Source organism: Phalaenopsis equestris, unplaced genomic scaffold (assembly GCF_001263595.1).
Source record: "Phalaenopsis equestris unplaced genomic scaffold, ASM126359v1 Scaffold000107, whole genome shotgun sequence".
Classification (NCBI taxonomy): domain Eukaryota; kingdom Viridiplantae; phylum Streptophyta; class Magnoliopsida; order Asparagales; family Orchidaceae; genus Phalaenopsis; species Phalaenopsis equestris.
In genome coordinates, this window is record NW_018164549.1 from 6,323,419 (window position 1) to 6,344,587 (window position 21,169).

General features: G+C 32.4%; 2 protein-coding genes across 2 annotated transcripts; one reads left to right on the top strand and one right to left on the bottom strand.

The window, feature by feature from the left end:
- Positions 1-569: 569 nt before the first annotated feature.
- LOC110020776 (60S ribosomal protein L37a) lies at positions 570-5,841 on the top strand. The gene is made up of 5 exons (XM_020718994.1): positions 570-688; positions 3,743-3,782; positions 4,127-4,215; positions 4,298-4,380; positions 5,599-5,841. Exons 1-5 carry the CDS (start codon positions 686-688, stop codon positions 5,660-5,662), a joined length of 279 nt encoding a protein of 92 aa, XP_020574653.1. The 5' UTR covers positions 570-685; the 3' UTR covers positions 5,663-5,841.
- A 4,719-nt stretch (positions 5,842-10,560) lies between these two features.
- LOC110020748 (MORN repeat-containing protein 1) lies at positions 10,561-19,982 on the bottom strand. Its single transcript, XM_020718955.1, has 3 exons — positions 19,138-19,982; positions 11,231-11,489; positions 10,561-11,090 (listed from the first exon to the last, which is right to left on the bottom strand). Exons 1-3 carry the CDS (start codon positions 19,827-19,829, stop codon positions 10,911-10,913), a joined length of 1,131 nt encoding a protein of 376 aa, XP_020574614.1. The 5' UTR covers positions 19,830-19,982; the 3' UTR covers positions 10,561-10,910.
- Between the last annotated feature and the right edge of the window lie 1,187 nt (positions 19,983-21,169).

A 21,169-nucleotide genomic window follows, 5' to 3' on the forward strand; every position in this document is an offset into this window, starting at 1 on the left:
TTTATTAGTAGGGCGGTCAAAACGGCTCGTTATTCGCGAATAACTCGTGTTCAGCTTGTTAAAAAGCTTATGTTTGGTTCGTTCACTAAGTTAACGAGCCGAACACGAACTAATATTTGTTCGTTCGTATTCGTCTCATTTTGGCTCGAAATACTATTAATCAATTATATATACACATATATATCTATGATGAGTAACGTTTTTTAAAAATTTAATTGACTATAAAACTACAAAAAATTATAATGAATTAAAAGTATCGATGAAGAAAATAAAATAAAAAATATTAAATTAGATTCAAATGATGTTTTAAATATTGTCCCACCCTTAATATCTTATGACTACGTGATTGGGGTTGTCAAAACGACTCTTTGTTCATGAACGGCTCGTGTTCTGAAGGGCTTGTGTTCGGCTCGCTAAGCAAACGAGACGAACACAAATATACTTTTTGAGCTCGAAATATAAATAAACCGAACACGAGTTGAGTCTGGGCTCACTCATCGCTCGTATTCGGCACGTTTACACCAGCTACTTATAATGCCCCTCTAGCCAAATTGTTCACACCCGAGCCCACGAGGCATTGGGGCATATATATTCGTTGTACGCATAAAGGAAGTTTGCAAAACTAGCGGTGCTTCGTGTTTAGGGTTTCCATCAGCCTGCCTGCAGTCGCCGACATCGTCTCAAAATGGTACGCTTTTCCGTCGAATATCTTTCTTGATCGGTTCATCGTTTTTTAAACCTTTTATCGATTGAATGTGACATTAAAATCGATTTTACTTAAAACAAAACTTAAGATTTTTCTCACCAAAGGTTCTAGATGTAACTTTCAAGGGATTTGCTACGGAAGGCTTGTCCTTCTCTTAGTTTGAAGCCTAATTTCTAATGCAAATCTGTTTTCGCCGATCCGATGCAAGTTATTTTTTAAGAGATTTAATATTTTGAATACTTGGGGAATGAAGGGTTGGACTCAGGAGTGGTTGCAGGATTCGGAATGATGGAATCGAATAAGTGAAAGGAACGATCAAGCCCTTCTTATGCTGACTTGTGATTGATGTTCTTAACCTTTATATTGATGCGGATGATAAATTCTTTGTTTTCTTACTGAACTAAATGGCAGGACTTCATAATTATTTGAAGCAGCGCTGTTCATTTTGCTACTTCACTTTTCAGTTACTCTAATCTCTCAACTCTTGAGATGCATAGCCTTTAGTTTCGTAATTTTCCGTGTCTACAACCATTCTGCTTGTTTTTCCATTTAGGTCTGTTTGTGTCATCTTTTTTCCCTTCCCAGAAAGAAAAAAAAAATCTGAAATTTACACACACAGCACCCATTTTTTTTACATTTTCCCATCTCACACCCAAACTCTCATTTTTACAAAACCAGCTTCTTACCTATAGATGAAATGTGGAGTTCACAATTGAGAAGTGGTGAAAAAGGTAAGTTGTGTGCTTGGTTTGTAAAAGTGAGAGTTTGGGTGTGAGATAGGTAAAATCATAATAATTGGGTGCTGTGTATGTTAATTCCCAAAAAAAAAAATATTGAAATGCAATGCACAAATGTAAGGGGCTGTTTTGGCAGCAATCAAGATTTAACTTAATGAGAATTTGGTAAACTCTATAGACTGGATTTATTAAATCTTATGTGGGTTAAAACCCGAAGCTATTTGTAGGATAGGTGTTAAATCCTGTTAAATCTAAGCAAAGTATTTGGCTTCTTGTTTCAGGATCTAAGGATTCATATGAATGGGACATTTTTGTTTGTTAACTTTGCTTGTATCAACATGAATTAGATTTATTAAATATCTCAATTAATGATTAAGTAGTTATATATTTAGGTAATTAAATAATAACTTATATTTTGACAAACTAAATGTAAAAAAAATATCAGTTAAGATAATGAACTTTTAATTAAATAATATTAGTTCTTAAGTTTTAATTTATGAAATTAATTAAATATAATAAATTTTAATTGTTCAACTTAAGTCATAAATAATATTTATTTCTTTAAATCAATTTATTTTCTTATTAGTTGAGAGTAATCATCAAGATTAATTTATATAATTTAATTATTATAGTCAGTGTGTTATTAATTATAAGAGACCTCATCGGGAAGTTGCAACGGGTGCTTTCTAGGAAAGGCATTAATGGAAGCAGTTGTGTGTGAAGAAGTTATTAAGACTTGTGGATTTGTTAAATGATAATTTTAGGATTTACTAAATTTGGTATTTGAGGGTGAACTGAGGAAAAATGGGATTTAAGATTCTGTTGGATTTGAAGTATTTTTTTTTTCTTGTAACTATTTAGCAGGATTTATGCTAAGTACTACCTAAATCTTGGGTAAATTCAGCTAGCTAGTGGCCCTTAAGAGTAACTAAAAATGTTCAAGTTGATTCTTAAGTTTATTAAAAAAAGTTAATCTAAGGACCAAGAAAGGTTGGATTTACATTATAATGATAATATTAGAGAGCTGCATCCGTGAGTGGTCAGCTTGCCTCGTCAAATTTGTCCAAGGATCTAAGCTAATTAACTTATTCTAGTTTTTCTCATGCAAAATTAGATGTTTTTTATTTGATTGGATTCATTGCTTTGAGTGAATCTTTTGTTGATTAATCATATAAGTTTGAGGTTGTTTGGTCTTTTAATTAGTTTTTTCAATAAATTTGAGTATCAATTGGGCTTTTGGAGCTGCTTTTAGATTCACGTATTGTGTTAGAAACTGCTTTATCATCATATAGGATTTTCATGAACCAAATGGGTACATTCGTAGGATTCTGTGTTGATCTTTCAAAAATTATGAGAAGATAGTATATAGAAGCTTTATGCAGCTGTTCATTATTTACTTGTATCACCATTTTGTTCTAGTTTTTCCAAGCCAATAATGACATTTGATTTTGTATCATGTGATGAACCTCTTTTTGTATCATGAAAAGCATTTCTTATCCAAGGATAGGCACTTACAAATTGTAGATTTGTAATATTTAATTGGTATTTAATGAACATTGAGCGACTCCTGCTTGTAATATATAAATGGAAGATTTACTTACATACCACTCAATTCCTATGTATTTACATATTTAACATCTAAACTTCAATTTTTACATGCATATCACCTTATCTATGCATGAAAAGGTTTTTTAAAAGTTAAAGTGATGGTATTTTGTATGTGATATTAAAGTTTATCATGGTATAAATGTAAAAAGTAAAATTTAGGTGTTAGATATGTCAATACTTTGGAATTGGGTGGTATATATGTAAATGCCTCTATATAGTTTAGTTGTTCAAAGCAAATAATTTTTACACTTCTGTTGTGTTTTTTGTGAAACTGTCAAAATGGTATTGTGCTATGAAGATTCTGAATTAGTTAAGAGGAATTTTGAAGGATTTTATTATTGTAGTCTTAAACTTCTCTCAGGGTTTTAAAAGAGAATATACAAGACTTGTGATTTGATTCTTTACTCTGAGAATCACAAGGGCTTGTAGTCATGCATTTAAGTAATGTGCATCCAGATAAACTGTCAGGCTAATTCCTAGATGAATAGAAAACAGCCATTCTTTAGCTCTTAAGTTTGAATCCCTAAACAATCTCTTTTTCATAGAGGGCTAAAAATTTCTTTGATAAAAATTTCTATTTCCTTTTGAATTCTGAATTAGCAATTAATTAGTCAACTGTTTTTATTTTATGTTATTTTATTTTGTGAGGATTTATATAATCTATTGACTCAATTTTTGCTTGTTGACATAGACAAAGCGAACAAAGAAGGCAGGAATTGTTGGGAAGTATGGTAAGTTTCGCCATAAGCTGAGGAATTACTTGAGATCAATTTGCTTTTATTATTTTTTTGTTTTTAAAAATATGTTTTTTTAATGTGTTTTTTACATGTTTTTATTTTTTGTTTCTAAAAATAAGTTAACATATTTTTGAAAACACTCAAAAATATTTTTTAGAAGTTTGGAGTGTTTTAAAAACAATTATATTTTATTTAAAATGTTCAAACAAAAAACAATCCCCCCCCCCCCCCCCCCTCTCCTCCCCCCCCCCACAACAGTGATCCATGTTTTGATCGATACTTTGCAAGCTTTGAAAAACCCTGCGATTAGTTGTGTCTTTTCATCTGAAATCATTCAGGCACCCGCTATGGTGCGAGTTTGAGGAAGCAGATCAAGAAAATGGAAGTCAGCCAGCATGCCAAGTACTTCTGCGAGTTCTGTGGCAAGGTAAATGACTTCAGTGCAGAGCTTGTTTCTTCTCATTTGATTGACATGCTTGACTTGAAAAAATATGGCTTCTTAAATCCAGTATGCTGTGAAGCGGAAAGCTGTTGGTATATGGGGATGCAAGGACTGCGGCAAAGTTAAAGCTGGCGGTGCCTATACTCTGAAGTAAGACACCACTCTCGCCTCAACCTCTTTAGTAGTCTCGTTTTTTTTAAATTTTCTGGAAGTTGAGCCTTAGTGACAATTAGGTTAAAAATTTGTGATTTAAGTATGCTTTGAAGTTTGGTCTTTTAATTTGAGAGATGACTTTCTACCAACTCTTTCACAAGCCTTGCACATTTTTTATCCTCTCATTTGGCACCAAAGCATTGCATCTAACTATTACATATATATATATAATATATATATATATAGTTTTTGTTTTTTGTTTTAAATGGGTTGCGCAACAAAACATTTTTGATGCAAGCAGTGATATTGAACTGTCCGTATCCTACTTGACTTGCATTAATGAATTACCCCCACAGTTTAATGACATTACAATCATTGTAGTACAGGAGATTTAAATGAAAACTTGAATAATCAATCTAGCATTTTTTAGATTTAGCAAACACGCTTGAATTGGTGGTAGGCTACTAATCACACCAGCAGTGCTCATGAAAAACTGAGAGTATAAATGAGCCAATTTGAGTGTACTATTTGTCAATTTTGAGCTTGTGCTCAATGCTATGAGTTTGAGTTGAGCTTGTGGCTCATAAGCTAACTTACTCGTTGTGAAAGATAGAAGCTGATTCTTATTCCAGTACTAGTTGTGGTAAACCGATTACAACAGTGAAAATTTAAGGGAGAAATAATACAAAATCACTTAAGGTAAAGGATAAAGATATAATATCTAAATATTTATGATGCCGTATATTTGTACTATAGATTAAGATTTTATAAATGACTTGGCTCATGAGTTAATGAGGTGAGTTAAAAGTTGGCTCATTAGTCGAATCATTTATGAAGTTTAGCATCATTAAGCTCAGGAGTTCACACCACTAGGATCATGTATCCATGGTGTGTTGAAAGTGCATGGCATTTACATACATATCATCAAGTTCCTATGTATTTGCATATCTAACATCTAAACATTACTTTTTTTACTTTTATACCACTCAAATCTTTCAAATCACACCAAAGATACCACTTTTAACTTTTAAAAAGTGTGATACACCTTTTCATGCATGGGTAAAGTGGTTTATATGTAAAAATTGAAGTTAAGGTATGAGGTATGCACATGTAAATCTTCCTTTTTTAAAAAAAAAAAGATGGACTTTTGTATTAGTATCAGAATATAGGATGAAGGAAGAAGTTGCTGACACATTTCTTTTCTTTTGTTCTCAGCACTGCAAGTGCAGTTACCGTTCGAAGCACCATCAGAAGGCTAAGGGAGCAGACAGAGAGTTAATTCGACCATTTTCCATGCGTAGCCGGCTAATCATGGCCTCCATTTTTAAATTTAGATTATTGTATTTTTCTGTTGTTTAGGGTAGTCGACTCTATAAGTTTATTTTTCTTGGCTTGAAGCTGTTAAATCCAGGATTTTTTTGAGTTTCCAGCAAAATTTAAAAACTATTTTTTTAAAAATCCTTATTTTAATGCATGCTTTGGAGACTAATTTCTGATACATTTATGGTAGAGGCAGAATCTTGTCTTGCTCCTTTCCTAAATAGCAGGGGTGTGGTGGGAGAATCATGTATATGCTTTGAAATTTTAGCGTATTTAATTGCAAATTCATGCATATTAAATATAAAAGACCTTGAACTATGGATTTTTTTGATTGAAATTGTAAATTATCAAGATATTAAGTTGGCTTTCATAGAATTATATATATTTATATATAATTCTATGAGAGGGTGTCCTATAAAAGTATGGTTCATTATTGAATTTTTGAATTGCATAAGTGCAATTTTCTTATTAGTGAAAGTGTAAGGAAGATATCACAAACAGTTTGTGTTATGTTATGGACTTAATGGTTTTCGTCGTTTAAACAAAAGCATGCCACAGGATTTGGTCTTTGGTCACCTTTTTAATATTTACATGTATTTTTTTTTTAAATTAAGACTGTTCTGGGATTGCTTTTCTTAGCTTCCTGTTTGTTAAATGAGATATCTTTATGATTCGTCTCAATAATTTGGGCTGTATTATCTTACCACGTAGATTTAAATGTTATAAAAAAATTATATTGTTTTGCTTGAATCTCGAGATTTTTTTTTTAATAAGAAATTTTTAGATTCAAATTAAAGGTTATTTATAATTTTGATTTCAATAAATTCATAATCAAATTGATTGTTTTGATGAGAAGAATTTAATGATATTAAAATTTATCTAATTTGAGTTCGATCAAGACTTGATCTTTGAAGGTATGGGTTAATTAATCGGAAGATCAAATAAATTTTAAATTTGACATACTTATAATCAAGTTGAGTTTTTCGATTAGAGGAATTCAATGAGACCAATATTACTTGAATGAGGTGCTATTAAGATCCTAAATTCATTTAAAAAAAAAAAATTATGATCGATGGTAATCAATATGAGTCGTCATTGACCGTTGGATTAGCTGGTTATTTGTTAAATGGCCAAAATGCCCTTGTAATTATTGCATTTGGTGTATTATGAATGATGTATTTTTGTAATTACACACTTATGACCCGTTTGGGGCAGCTTATAAGTGCCGGAGTTTTTTTTGAAAACGCCGCGGTACTGTTTGGATAACGTGTTTTGCCGCCTGCTTATCCGAAAATGCGGTTCCATTTTTACACTAAACGTAGGCCCCGGGACAAACCTCGCGGTCGACCCTTGGGCCGCGTTTCAGGATAATCTGCTTATTCTGAAACACATAGCTGCCCTAAACACACTCTTAGTGTAAAATACTGCATTTGGTGTAGCATCTCTCCATTACAACTAATGTGACTAACTACACCCTACATTGTCCACAACTCAGGCGGCCCCAACTCTGACTTTTGTGGCCTACGGACGTTATTGCAGCTTACTACTAAGGTTTATGTGAACAATAATGTCGAGTGGATCATAGCTCCTGCAACTTCCTACTATGACCTCTGTGGCCAACTACTACCACATCTTTCAACTGTAACATTTACAACAAGTTAGTACTACAACCACCATCTACAATATTCACAATAGATTACTGTCTTCATAGCAATCGACTATGGCTTTCACAGCCCGTTATGACTATTACTGCTAAAATACCAATGCACATCAATTTTGCAATCCCATCTTCCTTAACTAAGGGGAATAGTAGTTCTGTGTACTCACCATTATATATTGAATTATTTCAACTGAGCTAGAGACCTTATGATTTTTTTCACTTTCCAGGATTTTCCACGTAAAAAATTTTGGTATCCACTTTAATTACTCAAGTCTCTCTTGAATTTTAGTTTAACATTTATGACACTAATCAATTACTCCACCGCTGTAAATCTTCCGACACGCATCAAGTTTAGCTCACGAGCCACTTATCAAATCGGATTCAATCGACTCAAAGGTTAGCTTGGCTCGGTTATAATCTTAAACTAAATGAATTGGTGAATTCTCTATAAATCTTGACATCAGTTCTTAAAACATCCATCGTCTCCACTCTGGAAACCATTGTAGTAGAGATTGCTCATTTAGAATAGGTGATAAGTCTTTAGAGGAGGGTTATTGAATATGTGTGGTGGATCTTTGAAATTACTTATTTAGCCCTCCTATCAGCTAGAAAAGTAGTCTGTCTACGAAATAAAGCTTCCTTTCTCAAATTTGATCAGCTCTCAGGTGGACAAGAGCATGTATTAAGAATTGTCGATCTTAAATTTATGAGCATCCATAAATATGAAAAGGTATCGCTCATTAAAAATAATTGAAGTTAGATGATATCATTCCAAATATAAATATTATATGGATAACAATTTAAAAATCAAATAAAATTTCCCTTACAAAATAAGCATCCATACCTAGGGTTGTAAACGAGTCGAGCGAGCAGAATATATCATAGTTCGGATTTGGCTTGATATAGTTATAAGTTGTTTATGTTCGGCTTGAGGTTGTGTCGAGCTTTCATATATAGTTCAAGTTTGACTTGTTTAAATTTTATAATGTTTAAACTTAAATTGTTTATGAAAAGTAAATGAGTATTTAAACAAATCAAGTTTAAACATTATAAAATTTAAATCGACACATTTATTTGAGTTTTTAACTCGTTTATTTCATTTTTAGCTCATTTGTAATGTGTCGATATAAATTAGTAGCTGCGATTGATCGACAAAAGTCAATAAACGAGCTAAAAACTCAAATAAATATTTAGATTTTCACAAAAAAGTTCAATAAATAAATTTACAAAAGTGATTGTAGCTACTAATTTATTAATTATTAACCATAAATCCTATAATATCTTAAATCTCGTTTCTCCTCCACTTCTCCCTAAATCACTCACTTAGAAGCTGTTTAGTTGAATGATTTGTCAAACAACTAATAATGACACCTTTAAAAGCTACATGAATTTAAATCTTGTGTCTCCACTTTTTTGCCCTAAATTCCTCATTTAGGTGTTGTTTGGTAGTAGAAATTAAGCAGCAATAAGTAGAATTTAACCTAAACTTTACCAATCAACAAAAATGACAAAAGAAATCCCTAATGGATCTTAAATCCGCTTCTCCTCTATTTTGCCTTAAATATTAGATATATTGTCTAAATAGTAAGATAACAACTTTAAACCATTCAGGATCATAAATTTCATTTCTCCTTCTTTTTGCCTTAAATCTCAGATATAGTAGATGGAATTTGAAGAAGGATTTATCGTGTTTAAAGAATTTGAAGCGTGTGAAGTGGAGTGCAATGAAGGATGAGAAATATGAGGGTTAATCGGGTAGGACTTAGACACATAGTGGAAATGATAGATATACTAGAGACTAGAATTTTAGAGATCCTTACATGCCACGATTTGGTCATTACTTTCGTTGATTGCACACCCTAGCGACTTAGGGTTTTGTATGTTTGGAGCAAAAGTGACAACAACAATAACAACAACAAAGCCTTAATCCAACTACGTGGGGTCAGCTACAAGAATCCTTTTTCACCATTGCGTCCTATATAGTTTCATATTTTCATTTAGTTCTAATAAATTAAGATCATTTTTTTATACAATAAGCCCAAGTCTTCCTATGTCTACCTCTGTCTTTCTTAACATAAGTCGAATCTTAAGTCGATTTCTTAACATAAGTCGAATCTAAAACATCTACTCTCCTAATCGGATCATCAGATGGTCAATGTTTAATGTAACCAAACCATCTAAAATGACTTTATCTAATTTTGTCAGTCATTGGAGCTCAACCAACCCTATCACGAAGATATTCATTTCGCATTTTGTCTCCAAGTGTAAAGCCACTCATCTACCTAATCATTCTCGTCTCGGCAACACTTAAATTAGTATTATTTTTCTCTTTTAAAGGCCAACATTTAGCGCCATAGAACATTGGAGGTCTCACTACCATCTTATAAAATTTTCCTTTCAGTCTAAGTGGTACTTTTCTATCACACAAAAGGCCCGAAGCATTCCTCCACTCCAACCAACCAACTTAAATTCTACAAATTCTACTATTAACATTCTACTATTAACACCCTCATTTATATCACCATCGCTTTGAACAACACACCGAGATATCTAAATCATTCACATCTTTTAATAATTTGATCACCCAAAGCTATACTTCTGTCACTATAGCTACTATTACTAAAATTACATTCCATGTATTCAATTTTAGTTCTACTCAAATGAAGGCCTTTAGACTCCAATGTAGACCTCCATAATTCAAGTTTTTCCAGGGCTTATTATTATTATTATTATTATTATTATTATTATTATTATTATTATTATTATTATTATTATTATTATTATTATTATTATTATTATTATTATTATTATTATTATTATTATTATTATTATTTGTCTAGATAAATAAAAATAATATAAATGCAATCTAAAACCCAATTGCCATCGGCAGATCGTGAAAATTGGCAGAAACAAATTATGACGACGATAACGGTTGTCATCCAACAATGACAGGCTACCGCGAATATTTTATATGGCAAGCAATAAGCGGCTACGCCCATATTTTATACCAGAGAATTTGAATTTGAAATTCACCTAAATCAAAGGAATTCAACATATATTTATATTTAACTAGAAAAAAAATTTCATACATTTAAATTTTACACTTCATTTAATTATTAGAACATTCAGAAATTTTGCATTCCTTTTACAAGGAATACTGCCTATGCCAAAACGCATTCATTGTCATGCATAGCAAGTGAGCTAAATTTGTGCACTTCATTCATTGTCATACGACACGATATAATTACTATCAAGATTCTCGCATCGTCCATTGATGAAATTTTTGTTCCTATACAGATTAAAACTCCACATAAATAAATAAATAAAAAAAAGCTAATTTACCTGAGATGAGAGTGAAGGCAAGAAGAACCTACTCCTAAAGTGGTCAGTCACTAGATTCTTTTTTATCAATCCTCTTCGTCAACTAAGAGCAAATCCTCATACACAAATCTGCATAGTTTTGTCTTCAATCTCAATAGAATGTTGTCTAAAATGCGGCGAATGCTCGTTCATAATGGCTTCCGATCGAAAGAAAGTGAAAAGATTATCATACTATTGGGATGGGGAAATCGAGCACATCTCTATGAATTCTCTTCTCAGTTTGGACAGCTTTGGAAGCAGCAACTCTGGCTGCATTGGCTGCTTTATTCGCAGCAGCAACAGCTTTATTTACTTTCTCATCCACCCTTGACACATGATATGCCTTTCCTGCTGCTGCTCTTGCTTCCTGACATCCAAAATCTAATCAGTATCCCTTAAAACAAAACAGACTAAAATGACCTAATCAAAATAGTAAGAGGACTAATTTGACAATTGGTTAAAAAGTTATTTGCTATGTAATTTACAGTTTTGAAAGGTTTTGTGAACCTGAACAGCATTGAGTACTCTGGAATGGTTAACTGCGAATGGAGTTCCAGGGAAGGCGTTTCGAGTGCTAGAAGTTTGCAGGATGCCGTTTGCCCAGTGACCGGAGTGTGCCTCGCTGTTCGAGAAAGAGTACATTCCTAAACCTTGTCTCTTTCCTTCATGCCATGCTCCCTCGTAGCATTGCTGACTTGCAAATTGGTAGACCCCGAAGCCATGCATCTTGTCGGCGAAATATTCTCCTGCATAGGTGTCTCCATTCCTAGATACAGTAGAACAAGAATAAGAGATGTGAAAACTTGGTTTAAATAAAGGGAATTGTAAAACATATTACAGAAGGGAATTGCAAAACAATTTACAGAGAATAGACTTTTGGTAATTTACATTGTCACACGTTCTCTAAGGGAGACTTAGTTTAGTATACAGGTAACCAATAGACTTAATCAAAATATTCAAATCTTATTAACGATGACAGGTTAAGGCTAGCTATTTCCTGCATCCGTTTTCAGTTAAATATGCAAATTTGATTGATAAAAAATGTAGGTGAAAAGATGGAACAAAATATCTTGCAACGTTAGTACGAGTTCAGAATGGATTAGCATCTGCTACGACGTAAGCTCAGAATAGATTAGTATCTGCTATGACGTATGTTTCTAGCCTAATTGTTCCATAGTTACACTGAGCGCAAATAGTAATTATAAAAAAAAATAATGTTGTAGGGACTAGGGTAAGAGACCAGACTGAACGCAACAAATTGAATGAAGGTTTACAAAAATTTTGTGAGAAATAATTTTAGCACCGCAAGCAACATAAAATAAAATGAAAGAAAAATGAGTGATGATAATGGTCTCTATAATAACATCAGATATTCTGAAAGAAAAAAAAAAGGAAATTCGATATTGATGGAAAATATAGGTCCGATGGACTAAATGTGAGAAAACTAATACCATACAAGATAAGTGTAAGAAAATATCAAATGTTCTGTAAGACCCACATGTTAGAATAGACTTCAATTCTATGAGTGAAACAAATGTTTCTTAGGTACTCAACAATACCGATGAAACTTTGTCATAAAAATTACCATAGAGAAGGATTGGAAGTTCATCTTTTGTTTCATCACACTTATGAGCCATCCTGTGGAAGAAACTACAAGTCTAACAACGATATCATGATTAAAATTTTGCAGCGGAAAACTTTGTTTGTTGTTTATGTTCAATTATAAAGCTCAAGTATTTAATTTGTTAGCAATGTTAATCTGTAAGTCTGGAGTCCAAGAAAAAGAAAATTGTTTGTGCTAAGACATATGAGATGAAAGATAAAATTTTAATTAGAAGTTTAAATATTCATAAAAATATACATATAAGATTAGTGCCAATACCACCCTCATAAAATTCAATTCAGAGATTAACCGTGGTGAATGTTTTCTAACAAGACAGACACTCAACAATATGGACGGAATTTTGTCTTGTCATAAAATTCAATTCAGATATAAACCGAGGTGAATGTTTTATAACAAGACAGACACTCAACAATATGGACGGAATTTGTCTTGAAAATTAACTCAAAAAAGGAATGGAAGTTGATCTTTTGTTCGATCAGATACTTATCAGCCTTCCTGTACAAGAAAATAGCATGCTAAAAGGTATATCATGACAACAATTTTACTGCAAGGCTGTATTTGTAGTTTATATTCTTTTATAAAGCTCTAGCATTTTATTTATTGGAGATGCAAAGTTTCAAAAATTGAAGTCACCAAAAATGCAAATTTTATGCGTAAGATGAAAGATAAGCTTTGAGTTGATCTTAATTTTAATAAATCTTTGCATGAATGCTCCAAGAATATTATCCTATAATGAAAACTTGACCTGAATTGATTCCTTCATTCTCCAGTTCCCTGATTCTCTATTTTGCATTTTTTGCGGCTCTTTGTTATAACCACTGAGTGCTCATACTACGTTCGAGTCTTTTGCAAACCCTCTAATGTACCGATAACTCGGTTGGCTTCTCTGGTGATAGACTATGGTTCAAGGTTGTTCGCCTATCCTGGCAAAAAGTAGTTTTCCATTTGTGGTTTAGGTTCTTATGTTAGTCATGGCTGTCAATATCCAAAATCTTGGTTCCTGTGATATGCTCTATTTCCTGATAACAGATATTTGTGACTTTTATGCTACTTTTGATAATGTAAAGAGAATTCCAAAAGGGATATTATGATTACTATAAAGGACCAAAGGCATGTACACAACTCAATTAGTTTTTCTGAACACAACTCTAGTTGAATGCACTACTTAACTACTTCAAAAGTCAACTTCTTGAACAAGTCAGAGATCAATAGATTTTTTTTGGAGATATCATCTCATTCTACAAGGGTGAAAGCTAAATTTGGTGATTTCATTCATCTACCTTCTATTATTTGCTCTAAATTGTCATTGGATTGACCGTGTTTAATCATATTGAATCCAAGTTAGTTTTCAACAGGAGTGTGTTTCAACTCATTTTACGGTTTTCTTGGTCAAGAATTTCTAGTAAAAGACTTGAATTTTCATCTAAATTGATTACCTTCATTTTTTTCTCATTAAAAATACAAATAATCGACAAAGATTAAAACTTTATTATTTGCAAAATTTTGAGCGCTAGTTCTTGATTTTTTCCATCTTTATAGTAGAAATATATTAAAATCCTTGAATGTAAGACATCCTATATCAATTGGCCTCTACAACTCTACATCTCATGATGTTTATCAAAATAAGAAATATGGATGAAAACATTAAAGAGCTTGCAAAAAATTAATGGAACTAATTTAATGTATTAGTCGCAATGACCAACTAGATTTTTGTGGATTTTACAACCCAAATCACCGGTTATTACATATTTTTACTACCAATTTGTGCTATTTATCTTAATTAGAAAAAAAAAAAAAAGAGAAGAAACATGCATATATGCCTCCGAGTGTTCAACAGGGAGCATAATAATATATATTTGTATATAATCATATGCTTCTTTGGCTGTTTGTCATTAGTATTTGTTTGAAAAGAAAATAAATCTAAAAGACAAAGACAGGGATTTTAGAGAGAAAGAGGCTAAAGAGATCACTAGAGAGATGAATAAAGAGTAGAAAATATTTGGGTGTATTGTATCTTATAGTTATCTCCAAACTAATGGAATTATCCCTCCATGTGGTTTTAGATGTAGATAGATTTCACCAATGAAGTAAATTATTGTATCTTGCTTTCTGTAGCTTATATTTAAGTTACATATTGTTTGTTATTGCTCATCAGCAAGAGCTTCTCAACTAATAATATCTATTACAAACAACCCATTGGATTTAGGGGAATATTAGGAAAAATAGCATTTGCAAATGGGAAAGTAAAATTTAACATATTTAATGACAATTGCTTCAGGTAATGAATCATGGAGTACATGATTATTTTTATCACTGAAAGTTGAATCTATCTCTTAGAGCCAAAGCCACAATCAAAAGCCAAGAATACTGAGATTGGACCGGCAAGTGTTAAGAGTTAAATGCCAGTCACAAAGAAGAATGTTTCTTCAATATATTACACGAGAAAATAACAACTGACAAAAAAAATCTATGTTAGACATATACAATAATTCTTTGACAGTAATTAAGTATATATAAGGAAAAAAATCTACACTCACAGGATAATTGAAATCGCTTTTGCAACAAAATATATTAACGAGTTCAATAAGATCATAATTAGGTTAAGCTTGATTGAACTAAACTTCAAAGATGAGTTGTGCATTGAGACTTTATCATAATTGTAGAAAAGCTAAGTTAGAGCAGTGGTAAGCGTAAAAAATCAATGAGTTTAATCTAATCACAAATTAAGCTCAATTCGTACAAAAATCAAAGACAAATTTTATGCACTTAGCTTTTAACATCATTACCATAAAACTATGTAGAAGATTTCTATGACATGATATTAAGCGAGGACAAAAATAGGAGAATCATATGATGATTCTTTTTCTACTAATCATATTATTAAGAGCAAAGAATGAAGTACAACAGAAGCAATAATGAAGATATTCAAATCTTAACAAAAGAGCAAATCAAAAGGTTGTCGCTATGAATGTCAGAGATATGAAAGATTGAACACATGAAAAGGATGGACCACAAAATAGGGGTGGAAATAAATTCAAATCATATGGATGAATCTATAAATGTTCAATACAAATTAAGATTAATGATGGGCTTTGTAGGAACTTAATAATATGTGGTCCATTCCTAAATTGAAGTTGAATTTTATCTGAACAAATCAGATAGAAAAGAAGGTTAAACCTTGACTCTTTCCACTAAGGGTCATTTGGTTTGCTCAAAAATTAATGCAGTGTAAAAGTAATATATTGGACTTCTAATAATTTCCAGTTGTTTGGGTCAGTGTAAAATAAATGCGGAACTTTATATTTTCTTATTTGGTTTGAAGAAAAACAAATAAAGGATTTCAAATATACTTCTTTTGAAGCTGACTAAACAGCCCTTAGCTCTTAATAGATGGCCAAGAGTGTTATAATAATAGTACAAGAAACACTGATAACATCTAGTACATGACATCAACTACGGAAACAATGAGAGCAACTGAGAAATCAATTTCTAGTGATAATAAAAGTGCAACATGAGAAAGTTTCTATCAAGTAGTAGTTTTCAAAAAGAGAGAGAGAGGCGTTGTAATGTAAATAATATTTCAACATCAAGGCAAAAGTTGAAATAAAAATTGGCAATCATTAATGGATTGAGGTATTGCAATGCCTCAGTTAACCCCAAAGGCTGATTGAGATGGGGTAAAATAAAAAGATTCTTTCTTGGGCTAACATAGAAATATAATCTCAAAATGAGGTTGTTAGGATGTATGAAGCTTACTTTCCTCAGTTTCTCTCATGACCAAATTTCTAATTTCAAAACACTAATTAAAATAAAATAATTTAATTTTAGTCAAATTTTGATTTTCATATCCTAGCCATCAAATCTATAGTTAGCGGATTTTCTAATATTATTGTTTCTTAAGTTTGTTCCCAATACCTTTAGTAATCGATAAAACAAAGTGGAAGACCGACTGCTTAGAAGATATTTTTCATCAAATTCTCTCAAGCTTCAAGAAGAGACCATCAAGCAAAGTATGAAGTCAAGTAACAACTAACATTGGTTAGTTAGGTGGATGGCAATGAAAGTAACACGGGAAGCTGACAACAAGATAACGTAAGCAAGGTCAGACTATTTGCTTTCACTAATTACTAGAGATTGGTTTTAAGGCATTAAATTCATGTAAGTTAAGTGGTTGTCAAAGTAGCAATTGAAGGAGACGAGAAATCAACATCGGAATACCTAGAGTAGTCATTACAAGAAATAGCAAGTGTTTTAAAGACCAACAATTCGTGCGAACATGGTGATGGAGTTTGACTGGAGGTTTTATTAGGATGTGATAATTGGTTTGATTGTATATAACATCCAATGTGGGAAGAAAAACCTATAGCTTCCAGAGGGAGGTATAATTTTCAGTAGAATTATAATAATATATTTATATATTGTTACTTGTCTTCTATAGAGAACAAAAAAGGAAAAGCCTGCAAACTTGTTCTAGAGCCTTTGAGTGTTCAATAATGAATATAATAACATATATCTATAAACTCATTTTACTTGGGTTGTATGCTTGAAAATTACTGAATAAACAAATACAGAGTTGAAAATATTTGGGTTGAGTAACTATTGTATCCTATAACCATATCTACCATATTTAAACTAGTAGAACTATCACTCTATACGGCCATGGGAGTTGGTAGATCTCACCAAATCATGCAAAGTCTCGTGTATTTTTGGTTGTCTTTTATTTGCAATATTTTATTTGCCTCATCATCACTCATTATTGCTTCCGGGAGTGCATTTTTCTCCAAATATAACAAGGTTTAAAGCCAATAAATAAGAACTTCCAATTCACTCACTAGGTAGAAGTTCAATAAGCAATGGAAAGTTAGGCTAGAAGAGGATATTCATCCCATTCTATCTTTTAATTTTTCAGTTTTGGTATGCCCTAATTATAACATCAAAACTCCAATGATGTGATTCAAAAAGTGGTAGTTCCAACTTACTAGAATTCAACATATTCAATTAATTGAGGTTGCTCAAGAAAAAGAAATTTCTAGTAGAAAGAATAAACATAACCCAAAAATTTATAGACGTTGCATCACCGAATAGTCAGTTAAAATCTATGAAGCACGAATACAGATATGGGGGTACGGACACGCACGCACAATACGGGGACACCACGTAATTGAAAAAAATAAGACAAGACATGTCATGGCACATGTTTATATTTAATTAATTATTAATATAAAATATATATTTTTTCATTACTCTTTATTAAAAATATCACAATGTAAATTATGCAAGAATAAATATTAACTTCATAGATTTAATTTATATTATAAAACCACATGGTTATGAAAATTAATTTTTAAAAATTAGATATAATATATTTCAAAAGAATTCATCCAACTTATAATCCAACTTATTTACTATAATTTAAAAAATCCTATGATTACAAAGAGAGAATTATTAATGCTCGGCTTGGAATATTGGATGCACGTTCGATACTCGATTTTGATGAATATTAGAGGGAGTTTCAACATGAAGAGAGATAGGACGGTTTCGATATGAGGTGTAATAAAAACAACACGTATTTTTATAATTTTTTAATTTCCTTGTCCATTCTCTCAAAATCGTGTTAAGCTCACGTCCGATGTCATGTTGAGGGTGCCTCGGACTTGCTCGAGTCTGATTAAAATTCAAACATATATTTTATAGTGTCGGAGAAGTGTCCGAGAGCGTCAGACAAGTGTTGGTGTTAGATATGTGTCCGACACTGGCACCACAAATTTTTAGAAGTGTCGGTGCTACATAGATTAAGATCAACCCTAACTAACTACTAGATACATAAATTAGCTTGTCTCTACAACTTACAAGTGTTTTCAATTTTGAATATCTATTAAGGTATCCCTTGATTAAGCTCACCCAAAAAAAAAAAAAAAAAAAAAAAAAAAAAACCACAATGTTTTGAACATCTATTTTTCTACTAAATACTTTTACAAAGGAATACAATGTCCTTAGAGAACTCACCTAAATAATACAGTCTAAATTACAATGAACTAACTATGCTTCATGTCCCAATTCAAATACTAGTTGGAGACCTGGTTGAGAAAATTAATGTTTGTAAAATAGTTTCTGTCATACCCTACTAGTCACAGGCTCAACAGCATGAACAAAGAATCCATCAAGGTATATTATATATCCTCGGATAAATAGTGAATATAGGCATGCAAATAAGAAGCCCATACATAGCAAATAAATACATCAAAGATAGTACAGTTTAACATATACATGAAGTACGTTAATTTGAAGAACTATCTTTAATAAGACCATGATACAAACATCCTCTATAAGACACCCACTTGCTAAAAAAAGAGCTTTTTACAGGAAAATGCTTCTACATTTCCCAATGATCTATTATATCCAATAAAAAAATATACAATTGATAGCCAAATCAACATGAGAATAATGCATAGCTGTTAAATATTGCAATGGCATATGTTTGGCTCCAAAATAATGATCCAATTTGGCTAATTAACATGATCATAAGCAAAAACAATTAAAATTATCATTATATATGATGTGCAGACCACAGGCCTTCAGTATTATACTAAATCAAACATCATGAAAAGATCAGCATATTGGTTATAACCTAAAACAATTCACAAAACATAACTTCAGCAAAAAATAAAATAAAACCATAAATCTCGTATAATAGCAATAGTCCTCCCTAGAAAAAAAACCACGTAAAATCACAACCACATTTCTAAGAAGTAATCCAAATAAAATAAATAAAAATAACTGAGCCATTTACCTGAATCGATATTGTCCTAAGCCATGCTTGATCCCCCATTTGAACTCACCAACATAACGGCTTCCATCCTCACAAGTATGCACACCATAACCATGGCTCTGACCATTCAACCATTCTCCTGCATAAATATCACCAGTATAAAACCGATAAACCCCGAAACCATTTCTAAGCCCCTTCTTATACTGTCCCTTGTATCTGCTCCCCTTAGTCCAAGTTTCCACCCCATATCCATCATACTTAGCATCAACCCAATCCCCTTCGTACTTTCCACTCTTATAATAGTAGTAAACCCCACTTCCGTGGCACTTCCCCCACCGGAGCTCCCCCTCGTAGACGTCTCCGTTGCTGTAGACCTGTACAGAAAGGCCGGTCCGGCGATCGGTGCGAGTCCCTCCGATGGACCACAGAAGCGGGAGAGTAGGCGGGCGAGGAAGGACGCGTAGAGAGGGCAGAAAAAGGCAGAGGAGGAGGACAAGACCAGAGGAGAATGCGAGGACGGGTATGAAATCGATGATAAAAGAGTGAATATCGATAGAGGAAGTGGAGGATAGGAGGAGTATATATAAGGAAGGGAACAGGAGGAGGACGAGTAAGCGAAGGCGGAGGCTGAGGCAGCGAAAGGCGGTCAGGGAAAGGCGAGAGGGCGGAGTGCCGGGGAATAATCGGCGGCGGTTTCCGGCAACCGGAATCATGATGGGCCGCTATCGGGGGTGGAGATGGAGAGGAGCGGCATTAGGGTTTGGAGTTGGGAGTAATTGTATCGATCGAATTGGCGGAGGAGAGGCAGACGGTCAGGACGGAGGAAAGGAGGAGAAGCGCTTCGATATTAGATTAGACTTGTGAGTGACGAGCTTATAATTTATATCTACTTTTTAATCACAATGTTGGTGAGATTAGTTCCAACTTAAAATTCCAAAACTGCTATTTTATTGGATAATGCTACCATAATTCTAATTATGAATTTTAAGATATTAACAAAGAAAAGAAGCCAATTGCATAAATAATATTCGAAATATTATTTTTTATAAAATTAGCATTTTCTTTAATAATATTAAAATGCATAATAAAATTTTAACCCCTATTTTTCATTTGGGATAATATATATATATATATATCTATATATATATATATATGTGTGTGTGTGTGTGTGTGATGAAAGAAATTAATATTTACAAATTTAACATTATCTTTCATCTATTTCTCAAATTCTCGCTCAAATATCTCATTTTATCAATCTCTCAATAGTTGAACGTGCCACAAGGGTAGATATGTGGGTTTGGAGAAAAATACGCAGCTGCGTATGTCAGAGAGGTTATTGAAAGGATATTGGAGGGTTATATCCGCATTATACCCCCTGTAATTTACCTGTACATTCTAATAAGTTTTGTGTTTCTGTTTTCATATATTTGTAGGTTACAGACAAGTTACGAGTATGTTACAGAGAGATTAAAGGAGGTATAATGCAAATAAAACCCCCCAATACCCTCTGAATAACCTCCTAAACGTACGCCGCGCTGTGTAAATCTTACGTACGCAAATTTTTCTCGTGGGTTTGACAGTTCAAATAATTAATTATCTAGATGCTAATTTTGTAGATAGTAATAATTACATTACTATGTATGTAATTATCCCAAAATTGAATGAAAGGGCGTTTTAATGCTAGATAAGATTTATGTGGAGCTTCAGCATCTCCTTATATACTAATCAAAATGTTAGGGAGATAAGTTTTAACTTAAAATTCCAAATTTTTATTTTTATTAGATAATTTTCATCGTGATTTTGACTTTAAATTTTAAGATAAAAAAATAATAATAATAATAAATTAAAAAAAATGAATTTGAATATATAAAATCTAGCAAATGCATTGGACTAATATATTATATATCAAGTTGAATCAGATGAATCTATTAATAATGATGCATGACACCAGATGCCATTGAAGGGTCAGTAACTAACTAATATTCCTCCTCTTTGACATCTAGCGCTTACTAATGCATAAAAGATTCATTTAAATGAAAGATTAGAATTAAAG